The sequence below is a fragment of the Capricornis sumatraensis genome, chromosome 13, assembly GCF_032405125.1.
Source record: "Capricornis sumatraensis isolate serow.1 chromosome 13, serow.2, whole genome shotgun sequence".
Lineage (NCBI taxonomy): Eukaryota > Metazoa > Chordata > Mammalia > Artiodactyla > Bovidae > Capricornis > Capricornis sumatraensis.
The window spans coordinates 67,063,171-67,079,751 of record NC_091081.1 but is presented as its reverse complement, the minus strand read 5'-3'; the positions used below and the strand labels follow the sequence as shown (position 1 = coordinate 67,079,751).

The 16,581-nt window shown below is 36.4% G+C and overlaps 1 protein-coding gene across 3 annotated transcripts in view; it reads right to left on the bottom strand.

Moving 5' to 3' along the window:
• Nucleotides 1-16,581, bottom strand: part of VTA1 (vesicle trafficking 1) — a 71,378-nt gene that overhangs the window by 2,775 nt on the left and 52,022 nt on the right. The window contains exons 6-7 of one of the 3 annotated variants that reach the window (XM_068985198.1): nt 13,068-13,244; nt 5,557-5,637 (exon numbers count right to left, since the gene is read on the bottom strand). In XM_068985198.1, the coding sequence (XP_068841299.1) occupies nt 5,557-5,637; nt 13,068-13,244 (258 nt within the window). The remainder of the gene's footprint in view (nt 1-5,556; nt 5,638-13,067; nt 13,245-16,581) is intronic. The other 2 variants (XM_068985199.1, XM_068985200.1) reach the window with 2 other exon arrangements.

Here is a 16,581-nt window from a genome sequence, read left to right as displayed (position 1 = left end):
CTCCATGAACTGCAACATGCCAGGCTTCCTGTCCTTCAATACCTTTGGGAGTTTGCTCAAACTCCTGTCCATTGAGTCAATGATGCCGTCCATCTCATCTCTGTCCCCTGCTTCTCTTCCTTCCCTCAATCGTTCCCAGCATTAGGGTCTTTTTCAATGAGTCAGCTCTTCGCATCATGTGGCCAAAATACTGGAGCTTCAACTTCAGTCCTTCCAATGAATATTCAGGATTGATTTCCTTTAGGACTGACTGGTTTGATCTCCTTGCAGTCCAGTGGACTCTCAGGAGTCTTCTCCAGCACAACAAATGGAAAGCATTAATTCTTTGGAGATCAGCCTCTTTTATAATCCAACTCTCACATCTGTATCTCAAAATCACTGTGGATAGGGACTGCAGCCATAAAACTAAAAAATGCTTGCTCCTTGGAAGGAAAGCTATGACCAGCCTAGACAGTGTATTAAAAAAGCAGAGACAAAAAAAAAAAAAAAAAAAATGCAGAGCCATCACTTTGTGAACAAAGGTCCATATAGTCAAAACTATGGTTTTTCCAGTAGTTATGTATGGATGTGAGAGTCGGTCCATAAAGGTTGAGTGCTGAAGAATCGATGCTTTCAAACTGTGGTGCTGGAGAAGACTCTTGAGTGTCCCCTGGACTGTAAGGGGAGCAAACCAGTCAATTATAAAGGAAATTAACCCTGAATATTCACTGGAAGGACTGATGCTATAGGTGATGCTCCAATCCTTTGGCCACCGAATGAGAAGAGCTGACTCACTGGAAAGGATGTTGATGCTGGGAAAGATTGAAGGCAAAGGAGAAGGGGTTGGCAGAGGAAGAGATGGTTAGATATCATCACCGATGAATAGACATGATTTTGAGCAAACTCCAGGAGACAGTGAAGGACAGGGAAACCTGGTGTGCTGTAGTCCACGGGGTTGAAGAGTGAAACATGACTTAACAACTGAACAGTCCTCTGTCAAGATCAGATATAGCAACCTTGGAAAGGCATAGTTTTATCAACTGGGTATACAGGGATTTCTCTTTAAACCAAATAATGATTTTGTTTTCTCTAGATTATTTCCCTAACTCCAAATGATAATCTTATACCATTGTTTCTTGATTTATAAGTTTTTCAGTTCAATTCAGTCACTCAGTCGTGTCTGACTCTTTGCAAGCGTATGGACTGCAGCACACCAGGCTTCCCTGTCTATCACCAACTCCTGGAGTTGACTCAAACTCATGTCCACTGAGTCGGTGATGCCATCCAACCATCTCATCCTCTGTCCTCCCTTTCTCCTCCAGCCTTCTATCTTTCCCAGCATCAGGGTCTTTTCCAATGAGTCAGTTCTTTGCATCAGGTGGCCAAAGTATTGGAACTTCAGCATCAGTTCTTCCAATGAATATTCAGGACTGAGTTCCTTTAGGATTGACTGGTTTGATCTCCTTGCAGTCCAAGGGACTCTCAAGTCTTCTCCAAAATCACAGTTCAAAAGGACCAATTCTTTGGTGCTCACCTTTCTTTACAGTCCAACTCTCACATCCACACATGAAAGCTGGAAAAATCACAGCTTTAACTAGATGGACCTTTGTTGGCAAAGTAATGTCTCTGCTTTTTAATAAGCTGTCTAGGTTGGTCACAGCTTTTCTTCCAAGAGGCAAGCGTCTTTTAATTTCATGGCTGCAGTCACCATCTGCAGTGATTTTTTGGAGCCTAAGAAAATAAAGTCTCTCACTACTTCCACTGTTTCCCTATTTATTTGCAGTGAAGTGATGGGACCAGATGCCATGATCTTAGTTTTTTGAATGTTGAGTACTGAGCCAGTTTTTTCACTCTCCTCTTTCACTTTCATCAAGAGGCTTTTTAGTTCCTCTTCACTTTCTGCCACAAGGTTGGTGTCATCTTCATATCTGAGGTTATTGATATTTCTCCCAGCAATCTTGATTCCAGTCTGAGCTTCATCCATCCCAGCGTATCCTATGATGTACTCTGCATATAAGTTATATAAACAGAGTGACAACATACAGCCTCGATGTATTCCTTTCCCAATTTGGAACCAGTCTGTTGTTCCATGTCCAGTTTTTCCTATTGCTTCTTGATCTGCATACAGATTTCTCAGGAGGCAGGTAAAGTGGTCTGCTATTCCCATCTCTTGAAGAATTTCCCACAGTTTGTTGTGATCCACACAGTCAAAGGCTTTGGTATAGTCAATAAAGCAGAAATAGATGTTTTTCTGGAATTCTCTTGCTTCTTCTTTGATCTAGTGGATGTTGGCAATTGATTTCTGGTTCCTCTGCCTTCTCTAAATCCAGCTTGAACATCTGGAAGTTCTTGGTTCATGAACTGTTGAAACCTAGCTTGGAGAATTTAGAGCATTACCTTGCTAGCGTGTGACATGAGTGCAATTGTGTGGTAGTTTAAGCATTCTTTGGCATTGCCTTTCTTTGGGACTGGAATGAAAACTGACCTTTTCCAGTCCTGTGGCCACTGCTGAGTTTTCCAAATTTGGTGGCATACTGAGTGCAGGACTTTCACAGCATCATCCTTTAGGATTTGAAATAGCTCAGCTGGAATTCCATCACATCCACTAGCTTTGTTCATAGTGATGCTTGCTCAGGCCCACTTGACTTCACATTCCAGGATGTCTAGCTCTAGGTGAGTGATCACACCATTGTGGTTATCTGGGTCATGAAGATCTTTTTTTGCATGGTTCTTTCATGTATTCTTGCCACCTCTTCTTAATATCTTCTGCTTCTGTTAGGGCCACACCGTTTCTGTCCTTTATTGTGCCCATCTTTGCATGAAATGTTCCCTTGGTATATTTACTTTTCTTGAAGAGATCTTTAGTCTTTCCCATTCTACTGTTTTTTTTCCATTGATCACTTAGGAAGGTTTTCTTATCTCTCCTTGCTCTTCTTTGGAACTCTGGATTCAGATGTGTATCTTTCCTTTTCTCCTTTGCCTTTTGCTTCGCTTCTCTTCTCAGCTACTTGTAAGGCCTCCTCTCTGCTATAGAAGGTAAAGGATTTAGCCATGTACACTCTTTCCTTCTTTCTTACCCTGTCTCCTCCTAAATTTATTATTTTTTTTTTCAAGTTGCTTAGCTGCTTACTTCTGTCTTATTTCATCAACTCTAGAAAAAATGTCAACATTTCACTTTTGGATACTCCCCCTAAATAGAGCCTTCTTTTATTCCACCTTTCAACCTCTTGAAATACCTCTCTCTACCTTCAACTTGTCAGTGTTGATTTATATTCCGTCTTGAATAAAATACTGTTTGTGATAAGCCTATGCCATTTCAAGGAGAATGTTCTTTGTGTCCAAGTCAAACAAAATCCCTTTTCTTATATTTCATAATTCTATTATTGTTCAAAATCATGGCATATTTCAGTTTGCTTCTTACTTGAAATTTCTTATACAATTTAAAATGTTTTCTTGGATATTTCGTTCTTCTTGGCAGACAAATTCTATGGCTTCTTATCCATTTCTTTCACATTCTACAGCTTTTTATTGTATATACTGCATGGAATCCACTTCAGTTTTCTTAAAGGAGGTTTAAGAAATTGGGTTTTCTAATTTTAGAGCAACTGCTTTTCAAGCCTATGGAAAAGTTGTCAATGGAATTTTTTCTGTTAGGTGACATACGATTAATTTCACCATTTCTTATATCTCATATTTCTTTTTTTGGTTATCACTGTTCTCTTGATGGAGCATATCCTCTGGTAACTTCTTTAGAAATAGTATGTGGTAGGTGAAACTTCAGAATCCTTACATATTTAACAATATTTATTCTGCATTCACGGAGAAGGCAATGGCACCCCACTCCAGTACTCCTGCCTGGAAAATCCCATGGACGGAGGAGCCTGGAAGGCTGCAGTCCATGGAGTTGCTGAGGGTCGGACACGACTGAGTGACTTCACTTTCATGCACTGGAGAAGGAAATGGCAACACACTCCAGTGTTCTTGCCTGGAGAATCCCAGGGACTGGGGAGCCTGGTGAGCTGCCATCTATAGGGTCACACAGAGTCGGACATGACTGAAGTGACTTAGCAGCAGCAGCAGCATTCTGCATTCATACCTGACAGTTTGGTTGGGTAAGATGGCAGACTTAGCATATGTAATTTTTTCTTTTGAAACCATATTAAAATGATAAGGCAAAACACAAGGAAATAAATCCTAAAATTGAAGGAAAAGCAGTTAAGTCAAACACTATAAAAACTGAACAGGTAACTGACAAGAGATTTAAAGAAATTTCTAGGAAACTAGAAATTAAATGGAGGTATGCCGTTAGATGGGCTTCCCTGATGGTTCAGACAGTAAAGAATCTGCCTGCAGTGCAGAAGACTTGGGTTTGATCCTTATGTCAGGAAGATCTCCTGGAGAAGGGAATGACAACCCATTCTAGTATGCTTGCCTGGAGAATTCCATGGACAGAGGAGACTGGTGGGCTACAGTCCATGGAGTTGCAAAGAGTCATACACGACTGAGTGGCTAACACACATGCTGTTAGATAAGAGTGGAAAAACATTCCAATTCAAAACATGTTTATAGGAGGCCTTTATGTGGAGCTTACCTAGAGAAACTTCAGAGATGGTCTAGCTATATGAGGAGTGGGGTTAGGGGTCTTTACACCATCAGTCTAACCTTCCTCACTCTATCACCCTCTGCATACGTGCACATCCTTTGCCCTACTGCATTCCCATCTCTCACATGGCACCCTAGGTTAAAAAGATAGAGAATGTCTCTCTAAAATCACGGAATTACCCTCCTAGATAGAGCTAGGACTGACAAGGTATGTGTGGTACACCCCTTGCCATTCCCCTCCAAGAAAAAATTCTCTTTATCCATGGCTGAGATGCAGGAGCAAGCTGAATAGCCTGTTTTCACAAGGGAGAACAGAAAAATCAAGTGGGAAAACAGACCTGCAGATATAACATCAGGGGAAATTCAATGACAGCTACTGAAAGTAACCAATCAAGGTCTTCATCTTACACATAAAAAGATTAATCTCATCAAACATATGAAGAAAATTCTGAAAAAGACTAAATTAAACAAACAGAACACCCAAGTTGTTCTGTTTCTTTCCAGAAAAGCTAGAAAGATTGGAATTAATAAAGTAATCACTTAGTCTATGAACCAATCAATCAACATAACAATCCTCAGAGACTTCTATCTTCAACTATGGTTAGTTTCTCTCTTCTTAGATAATCTACTAACTTAGTGCAGGTAAAGAAGATTGTAATCAAATCACGAGGTAATCTTGAACTAAACTAACAGAAGCTTCCACGATAGCTTTGGTTACATGTTTGTACCACTATACCCAGCAGTACATAAAAAAAGGAATTGTTAAAAAAAGGGGGGGGGGGGAATGCCTTTGGATTTAAGTATTTTTGATCTAAGAAATAATCTTGGTTTATTGGAGAATTTGGTGAATAAAGGCATTTAAAGAAGTGTATTTCAAATTACCTAGACATTCAGATACAGTCATCCCAAGATAAAAGCACAAAACAATGACCCCAAATAGGAGATACATGATACCTCATAAAACAGCTGACTTACCCTGGGAAACTGTACTGAAGAGTGCAGGATCAATGGCCGGAATAGTCTGTGGAGTAGGCTGGATAGTGTTACTTGTTACACCTGCAAATCAGAAAACCACAAATGAGTACAGAAGTGTTACACCCTCAATCCTCTTAATTATATATTAGGAAAGCACTCAGAGAATCATGGAAGAATCTCATTAGTTCACTTGATTACTTTCCTGAAATCTCAATGGACTGTAATTTGATATACACTTATTTGATGTTGGAGGCTGGTATAGGAAATATGCAGAAAAATATATTTTGAGCATTTACATAGATGTTATGAGGTAATATATATTCTTATTATATATTTTTCATTTTCTATCACATCTACTTCTTCAAGATGCTTCTCAATAAAGCTTACCATGTATCTGTAGAAGTAACAGATTCCCTTCCCATCTTTTAATTTCTTAAATAATTGAATAATTTTGAGGACCAGGTCGGATATAATTATGATTTAGTTTAACTTATGGAATGAGTCCCATTTCATCTCTGTCAATGAAATTTACAAATTACATATTCCAATTTTACAGTTTATATGTTTTTAAGATAATATTTTACATACCCAAGAAGCAATTAGTTATGATTTCCTATTAGAACTTGTCATGAATATCATATTCAGTGGATAACTAGCATTCTTGATTAATGCTAAGTAATACACTAAAGACTATTAAATCATCTAAAAAATTAACATAAACTGTGGAAACTTCCAAAGAGTTTCAATTAACAAAAATTATTAAATTAACAAGATGATTCAATCAACAAGAAAGCAAATGAAGAAGAAAAGCTGATTACTCTCAATCAACAGACTCAAATGGAAACCAGGATTCTGCTGCCCCAAGCTAAGAGGTTCAATCTGCATAGGCAATGTGTAGTAGGGGGCTTCCCAGGTGGCTCAGTAGTAAAGAATCTGAATGCCAAGCAGCAGATGAGAGTTCGATCCCTGGGTTGGGAAGATCCCCTGGAGAAGGAAAGGACAACACATTCCAGTATTCTTGCCTAGAAAATTCCATGGACAGAGGAGCCTGGCTTGCTATAGTCCATGGGGCTGCAAACAGTCAGACTATAACTTAGTGACTAAACAGCAGTAGCGTAAAGTAGTAAAGACACTAGGACAAAAAAAAGGAACAGGAGAGAGAGAGAAAACAAACTGGGAAGTTTTTAGGGGCAATGAGAGTTCTAGAGCTATGGTTTGACTTAAGTTCTCAAATGTATTCTGCAGGCACGAATTTTACTTGAAAGACTTCTTGACTTTGAAGGACCTTATTATTTCCCATCCAACGGAAAAACAGTTTAAACATATACTATTTTATATCATTCAGTTTTGTTTTGGCAAACTAGTTTCACTTTCACAGCCTTGGTGCTATTTTTACTAAGTCATACAAATCTTGCTTTTTAACTAAAAATGGAACAAGAATTTCCAAAGTATGAAGGGGTATGGATGAAAAGTACAAATTTTAAATAGCCAAAGAACAAACAAAACCCCGAAAAGGGTGGAAAAAAGTGAAAAGCTTTCCTCTCATTCTATTCCACTTGAGGGATATCACTATTTTTAGGGCACCCTTCTATTCACATAAAAATATGTGTATTTTCAGACCAGTGTATGCATGTATAATAAAGAAATGTACTTTGCTAAGAAATCTGCTAAGAAATCTGTGTTCTTGCCTAAATCAAAATCTTCTGGTCAAACTCCTCACTCTGTGGAGAAGGCATACTTCAGCATGTGTTATTAATATATTAATATTTTGCTAATGGTAATATGTCTGCATACTGTACTATTCTGTGCATTTTTCACATAATATGCCTTAGCAATAATTCCAGATTAAAATATATAAACCTGCCTTGTTCTTTTAATGGGTAAATATAGTAGTGTTCCATTACATACATGAACACACATTCTATAATGCTATCCCTCACTGAGGACATTTAGGTTGTTTCCAATCTTCTGCTATAGCTAATACTAACCAACAATCTTATATAGTGTATACATATATATGTATGAATTTATTTATAAGAAAAATTATATAACTGCAAAGTCAGGAGACATAAAAATTTAAATTGACCAATTCAACGACTATGTTTTGCTTGATTAAAAAAAATGCTAACAAAATATGCATATGTGTGTGTGCTTAGTAGCTCAGTCCTGTCCAACTCTTTTCTGCCCCAGGGACTATAGCCCACCAGGTTTCTCCGTCCATGGACTTTTCCAGGCAAGAATACTGGAGTGGGTTGCCATTTCCTCCTCCATGGGATCTTCCTGACCCAGGGATCAAATCCATGTCTCCTGGGTCTCCCACACTGGCAGGGTGATTCTTTGCCACTGTGCCACCTGGGAAGGCCCTAACAAAATTTATTAAGTTATAAACATACGACATAATTCTCCCATGAAACTTGAACTTTCAAAGGCAAATAATTACACAATATAATTTTTTTTTTTTTAACTTAGAATGCAAGATTCAACAGGGCTCTTTAGAAACTACCTAGTGAAGTCCAGGCAGTTGAAGCAGCTGAGCATAAAAACACAGGTAGGTGACTACATATATTTTTCACACAGATCTTTAGGGAAAAGAGGGTAAATTGACAACTCTTCACAGATAATCTGGATATCAATGTCATTTCTTACTAAGTAATTTGTGTTTCTGAGTACATTAAAATCCTCCTAACAAACCCCTTTCTCTGTGGAGAAGGCAAGGTTTCCTTGGTCAGCATCCTGCATTAATTTTTAAATGCTTCCTTGCACATCTCCAGATGATTAAGTAGGCAATATTACTGAACAAGAACAAAAGACAATTTACAGAGATGATCTATTATGTATTTTGTGTGTGTGTGTGTTAAGTCACTTCAGTCATATCCAACTTTTTGTGACTCCATGGACTGTAGACTGCCAGGCTCGTCTGTCCATGGGATTCTCCAGGTAAGAATACTGGAGTGGATTGCCATTTCCTCCTCCAGGGGATCTTCCTGACATTGGGATCGAACCTGCGTCTCTTATGTCTACTGCATTGGCATGTGGGTTTTATACCACTAGCGTCACCTGGGAAGACCATTATGCATTATAATAAAATTTTATTTGAGTGATACTAAAAAAAGAAAAACCCACAAACAGTCAGCATTTATTAAGAACTCTGATCAGAGTCATTCAACCAAACCTTGAATTGACAGTATAGGCTGCTCAACAAGTCTTATGCAGCAGTGAGAAGACATGGCTTCTCATCTGTCTCCATGTACAGGGACCAAGGCCTATGTTCTTGGCAGTTACATGTTCCTGTGGGGGCCTAGCACAGAGGCTGAACTAAGTGTATAAATACCAGTTAAATCAGTAAGAATGGTTTTTAGTTTATGTTAATCTATCTTTTTAAAATGCCCTAAGCTACTTATTTTTCCTTCTTACCTCAATTTGTAAAGGTTTCATTTGTTATTCTGCAAACTGGCTGTAGCCTGTTACATTACAATATGTTGGAGTGATGTCACCATAAAAACAATCCTGGGGAAGGCAGAAGTGTGTTGGAAATTTCTATCACTTAACAAAAAAGAAATGTTAACAAGTAACTTCTGGCTAATTATTTTTAGCAGATGGTTTTTACATAGCCTATTTGATGAGATTATATACATTCAAAATTAAATACTTTATGACTTCTAATTAAGTACTAAATTGTTCTCCTGACGGAACTCTAGAAAAAGAGAAATGAGTATTGGTAAGAAAACTCGAGAAGATGATGCAAGAAGTATAATTAAACAGAACCCTAAATGGCAGTAACATTTGAAGAGGCAGTGAAAGAGAAAGACATGATAACTACGAGGAACATTATAAGCAAATGTAGGATCACTGGGTTGAGTAAACTTCAGAATAATCATGGAAAATAGTGCTGACAGAAACAGTCAGCCAGAATACAAAACAGTTTGAAGGCTGGACAGCACAGCTCAAATGCAGTTCTTCTGTCACTTAAAAAAATAATAAAAGAGCTAAGTTTTTGATCTAGATATGAGGTGAGCTGCCTTTATAATTAAAAGGTTTGCATTAATTCTAAACTAATTTTTCATCTATTTAGATTTACTACTGAGATGTTCTTCCTCAATATTTACAGACTGTAGAAAGCATATTTCAAGAGAAGGAAAAGACAGTAGGCTGTATGACCTCTATCTGATAGTACACAGCGGTAAAAGCACAAAGAGCCAAACACTCGGCTGTTTAATCACTAAACCCGCCCTCTTTGCACCCTCTTTGCTTTTCTGTGGAAGAACTAAACACTGTATATTAGTACATACTATTCTTTTCAGCTATCTTAAGGATTTCCCTTTGATAAAAGTACATCCTGGACCTTTATATGAGAGAAAGTAAATCATTCTTGAAGTGAGTAAGAGGGGAAACATCTGCTATATTTATAAACTGAAAATGTTATTTCATTTTCTATTGGGTAATTATGAACTAATTTTTAAAAACTGTTTTAAATGTAATAGAAAAATTTGCCAGCAAACAGGTGATTTCCATATCTAAGCTCTTAAGGAGAAAAATATTATGAGAAATGTAGGTTTTAATCTGATAGAACTTTAGTTTTTCAGAGGAAGGGAAATAGAAGGGAGGTGCCAAAAACACAAAATCTGAAAGACTTGGGTTCAAATTCTAGGACTGTCACTTATTAGCTATGCTAGTATGTATATTTTTTCAGGAAAATGGCTTTTCTTTAGTTTGAAAATTAGGGATAGCACTATCTAATACAGTTCTGTTAGCCTAAGTTTATGAAATAGACACAATAATTATTTAAATGCTAAGTCTGTAAGAACATATACCTGATGCCTTAAAGCAATTCTAAGATTTTCAATTTTATGCCTCATGCTAAAGAACATAAGTGGGAAAAAAAATAAGGCTAATGCCACATTTAAATGGATCAAAATGAACTATTTATGCCAGAAAACTTCCTAAAATAAATAGAAGACTACTTCTTGATATCTATCTTTATGTCTGGATATTCTAAGCAGGAATCTGTTAGTTTGAATATATGAAATTAATGTTCTACCACCTCCGTTGTACAAAAACAGACACGTGGTTTGTGTCTATTCTGTCCTATGAACCATAGTCATATGGTTCAACCTGTTACAACCCTCCTACTAGAAGTATACTTTCCATCTCATATGTTTGATATATAGACACCCTGTAAATACGTAAAAATGGCAACCCACTCCAGTATTCTTGCCTAGGGAAAGCCCTACAAAGTCTGAGCCTGGTGGGTGATAGTCCATGGGGCCGCAAAGAGTCGGACAAGACTTGGCAACTGAACACACACTGTAAATATATGCATATATGCCTATACCATAACTCTGCCCTAAGATACACTGAGCAATAATACCCTTTAGTCAATCTTTTTGTAAGGTCAATACCTTATCCACAACTGTGATACTTTTTCTGATTCACAAAATAATTTTAAGTGTTCATTAACTTGCTATTAAATATCCTTTCTTTGGCACACAAATAGGAAGGAAGGTTAAAAAAAAAAGGAAGCTAATTTGCTGAACACTGATTTTGTGTTAGGCACAGTAATCAATTTTCATAGTTTTTCCTCTTTAATAATTGAAACAACTGTAAGAAGTATGATTAATTTCATTTTGAAAGAAGAAAAACCTAGAGAGAGAAAAGATGAGTAACAGCAGTTTGTGGTTTAACAAGGAGCAGAAACTAGTAACAAATACTACGTGATTCCCAAGTGCATTTTATTTTCACTTTGTCCTTCTGTAAGGATGACAGTGTTGGAGGCTCTAGGTCAGTGTTTAAACTTACTAGCATATTCGAGCAGTATTTATTGAAGGCAAATACATCTAAGTATGTAGCTGGTTTTGCTTAGTTTGTTCTACAATGGAAATACTGAACATTCCTAAAAGATAATAAAATATTTAAAACAATGTTCCATGAAATTTTACTTACAAAACTAATGCAAATTGGTCTATTAATGCCATTACATAGACCATAGTGCAATGAAAAGTCAGGCAGGGTAAAATTTAGAGAATGATGATACAAAAGAGATCAGCATTAAAACAACCATGTTCATCAATAGGCTTAAGACAAAAATGTTTGTGGTATTTACAGATGAAAGGAAGTTGACAGTTTTAAAATAGAAGGGAAGAGAAAAATAGGAGGGAAGAGACTAATCACACACCTACAGTGGTCAAAATAGAAAACTTAAATGTTGTTCAACGCATGCAAAATAACCTAAATGGTTTGGGTAAATAGAAGCTGAAAATCTGGAAGTCAATGAAGTAATGGTGAATAACAGAAATAGTAGAAAGCAAGGCTCAAAGGCAACTTTTATTCTACTAAACATTTTGAAATACATAGTTTACTACCATAGATTACTCATAGGCTGAGATAAAAGTAAAAGTTTAAAAACAATTTTTGGAAAAAAATTTTATTAAAGTTAAGCTTTATTTAAATTACGGGTTTAAACGCCCTTCTATTTGGAAGTAAAGGTGATTCTGTCAACAATACAAGAAAACCAAAGAGTAGCTGTCTGCAACTTTAAACAGTTTATCTACTGACACTGACTTATTCTTGGAGACTAGTTTTGTCAGATTTTTTTTTTATGAAAATAAGGTATATAGTACTAATTTATTCAAAGACAGTAGATATCACTTCTGTGGTTTATTTTTAGACATGTTTGTAATATTTAAAAAAACAAACAAACCTGAAACTCCTCCTTTCACTTGTCTGTAAATCCACTGCTACTGAGGTTCTGTGCCTCAAAGCCGGCTCCTTCATCAATAATACCCATATTGAAGGTAGAGGCAGGGTCTTAGGGAAATGAGTCAAGAGAAAAATGGATCTTGTGATCACAGTAGGAGTCTGACTGACACTCCTATAAATAAGACCCACTCACTTCAGTGCTATTCTTGAACAACAGTGAAAAGGAAAGAAAGGGAGGGGAAGAAAAAGAAAAGGGAAACACACACGAGAAGTACAGGCACTATGCGGCCCGGTGGTGGTGGCACAAGTTGCATCTGACTCTTTTGCAACCCCATGGACTTAGCTCACCAGGCTCCTCTGTCCATGGGATTTCCTATACTGGAGTGGGTTGCCATTTACTTCTTCACGGGATATTCCCAAGCCAGGAATGGAACCTGGGTCTCCAGTTTGGCGGGCAGATTCTTTACCACTGAGCCACTGGGGAAGCCCATAGACACTATACTTATTAATAAAATATAAAGTAAATGGTAATCAATTACACATAAATATTCTGTCATTTTTTAAAAAATTAAAATACAACTAGTATTAAAATTTCAATGAACACAATATTGTAAGGCAAATATCTTTCAATTTAAAGAATATATAAATCAAAGAAAACTTCAGTGAAAAGGATTTACTTTTTTTTGTGGGTTCGCGTGGAATTTAAAGACCACTTCGTGCTTTAGGACCATCATTATGAGGCAAAAATAAGATAAGAGGAGCAGTTGTTATTTATGAAAGGAAGAATTCAAATCTGTTAAGCTTCAACTTCCTACCTGTGCTGTGAGGCACTTCTGCTGGGGTATTAGCTGGAGCGTGGGCACCAGGGGGAATCTGGATTCCAGTATAGCCGCTCGATGGCATGTTGCTTGGGTCATATGTGGAAGATGACGGCTGAAGTGGCTGAGTGGGCAGAGAGGTGGCTCCAGCATCTTCATTTTCCTCAACATCTACTATATGATATACATGAAATGTTAAACGAGGTCCAGACAGTTCCTGATTTATGGTTTTATCTTTTTTTTAAAAAAACAGTAGTGTAAAAGTGATATGGCTTTGGTAGAAACTATACTTTAAATTTTGATCTTTTCCCAGGCAGCGATAAGTGGTATAGTATTCTCTTTGATGCTGGGCAGTGGGAGCCACAGCTCCTAGTCAGCCACGAGATCACAAAGGTAAACAACTGATACACTCACAACCATTCTCTTTTTCACTTTCAGTATACTAGTCAATAAATTACATGAGATACTCAACACTGTATGACAAAATAGACTTTGTGCTAGATGATTCTGCCCAGCTGTAGGTTAAGGTGGGCTGGGCTAAGCTATGATGTTTAGTAAGGTAGGTTATTAACTGCATTTTCAAATCATAGTTATTTCAAATTTATGATTGGTTTATCAGGATATAACCCCATTGTAAGTTGAGGAAATCGGTATTTTGAAATAAAAATGCCAAATATTCTTTTGATATATGAACATGACAAACCTTCAAGTGCAATTCTATTTAATGCAGTTGATAAGCAGCTTCTCTTAAAATAATTGTTCTAATTGTTTCCTTTTCTTACAATACTTAGCTGTCCCTGGCATGAATAACATTTCTTTAAATTAATACTTTCCAACTCTATAAAATCTATGCATATATTTTTCTTAAAAGTAAATTCTTTAAACTCATTCTTAAAATTTATGAAAAAAAAAGAGGAGGACTTCTCAGCAAACATACCACATTTATGCTTTCCGTAAGAGCTCTATTTTCTGACAGCTGCCTTTTACTCAAGATTTATTGTTTACTAGCTATTAAATGATTACCTGTGTGTTTGTCACTCAACAAATTAATCAACAAAAACAAAGGAATGGAATTTCACATTGAGCTGTCTATGTAGAAAGGAGTAATAAGAGTTAGCCACTTTGGGGAATTTTACTAAGTGAACTTGTAGATGTTCTATATACTAACATAATTTTTTCCCATATTAGAGAACTCTAACACAAACATCCTGGGAAGGAAAAAAAAAATCGAAACACTTTTTAAAGACACTGGAGAGTGAACAAAGGACAGTTAGAGTGTTTGGGATAGACATGCACACTCTGCTAGGTTTAAAATGGATAACTAACAAGGCTCAATGTTATGTGGCAGCCAAGATGGGAGGGGAGTATGGGGGAGAAGGGACACATGTGTATGTATGGCTGAGTCTCTTCCTTGTTCACATGAAACTATCACAACATTGTTAATCAGCTCCACCCCAAGACAAAATAAAATATTACCAAAAAAAAAAAGTTGGTAGAAATTAGAATGAAGATGAGCCTTGACAGAAGAAATCTCACCAGGAAAGGATGGCTTTCATGTCGCTTTTCACCTGAGGGCACCCAAAAGTCTATGCAAAAAAAGGAGTTGCAGAGAACTGAGCCTTGAAATGCTTGTATGAACCTCAACTGAATACCTATGTGGCCCTTGAATTATGCAGGCAGACTCAGGGAAGGGTCTAAGGAGCCCTGAAGAAAGCAACAGCCTTAAAGCTGAAAGAAAAGAGGGGCAGTTTAGGCAAGTCAACTGTCTGCTAGAACAAGAATCAAGACTTTTCAAAGGAAGTTAAGTGAATGCAGAGGAACTACAAAGGTTATTGATAACAAAAATTAGAGATATGGGGGGAGGGATGAAAATGTGACCAGAGGCAGGTGAAAAAGAGACATAGGAAAAGACCCTGATGTGACCCAGATATTGAAATTAGTGGAAAATAACTCTAAAGCAAACACTATAAATAAATTCAAGGCCATGGAGAAAATTGTAGTCATAATGAATAAAAGAAAAAAAACCTCAAAATTACCTTCATTAGTTTTTATTGCTGAAGTATAGGTTAATGTTGACCATTTAAAAAGAATACCATTTTGCATATACTGAAACCAAGTGGATGTGGAAACTCAAGAGTTTGAATGTTAACAGATTCCCCTTCAGCTACGCCTAAATTTTTCCTAGAATGCTTTTTTGTATCAATTGTATGACTTCCTTCTGTACTTTTAGACAATATGGTAATACAGTACTGCTTTCAAAAATAAGAATACTTTTTTTTCCTCTTCCTCTAAACTAACAAAGGTATAGTATTTATTTTTTGGCTGCATTGCACAGCATGTACAATCTTAGTTTCCCAACCAGGGATTGAACACATGTCCCCTGCATTGGAAGCTCAGTGGAACCTTCTACTGGACCACCAGGGAAGTTCCTAGTATCTATTATTTTTTACTAGCTTTACTAGACTTACAGAACAACAGAAATTAGACTTTTATTAAACATAGTATCTTTTATACCTAGAATATCTTGTAAAATTTAATAATACAAGGAATACAATGCTACATTGGGAAAAAGAAAAGTCAGTTTTAAAGAAAAGGTTTTGGATACATATTCAGATTTCATGACATCCTTTTTTAGACCCATAAGCCATATCTAAGCAGACACTGTTAGATGTTATGACATTAACACCTAATTATGACACCAGGCTACATTTTAAATTATTTAATAGGTTGAAAGTATATAGTGAAAATATTCTTTTTTATATTTTAAAGGATTATTAGTGTTCTATAGCTAACAATTTTCTACTATCCAGAAGCTCTATAAAATGGAATGAAAATAATGAATAAAAACTATAAGCTCAATTTAAGCTAATTTTGGGAAATTAAAACAAAAATTATACAGTATATATTTAACAATATACAATATTATAGAAGACCTAAAATAACCATTTCAGAACAAATGAGACCATGATAATGATCAAGATGTACTACTTCCTACTTTCAAGAGAAAAGGTTAAAATGTTTAAGATGAGAGAAGTCATTGATACTCAGAGTACCTGAAAAACGAAATTGATCATTAGGTATTTCAATGTGTCTAGAATGATACCTCTGAAATACTACTGAAAAGTATAATGATATGTTTAAAACAGCAAAGATATTTTCATTTTCAATGTGTATTTAAGAATTGAGACATAAATGTCTGAAATTATGAATATTAAATGTCTTTTTACATTTACTACATGTATGTGTAAGTACCTTACTTAAAATAATAGAAGTGCCTCTGCTTCAGTTTCTAATCTAACGCGATTAGCAAAGGTTAAGAAAGGCTGGTTCCATCTTTGCTTTTAATTCTTATGCAATCCATTCTCCCTGGGTTATTCAATATTTTACTTTAGCTTCACTTCTTCCTTTTAAACCGACAACTCCAAAATACCACTTTTAGCCTAGACCTTTCTTCTGAAATCTTGGGTAGAATATCTAATTGCCCTTGAACTTCTTCAAGGAGTAATCACAT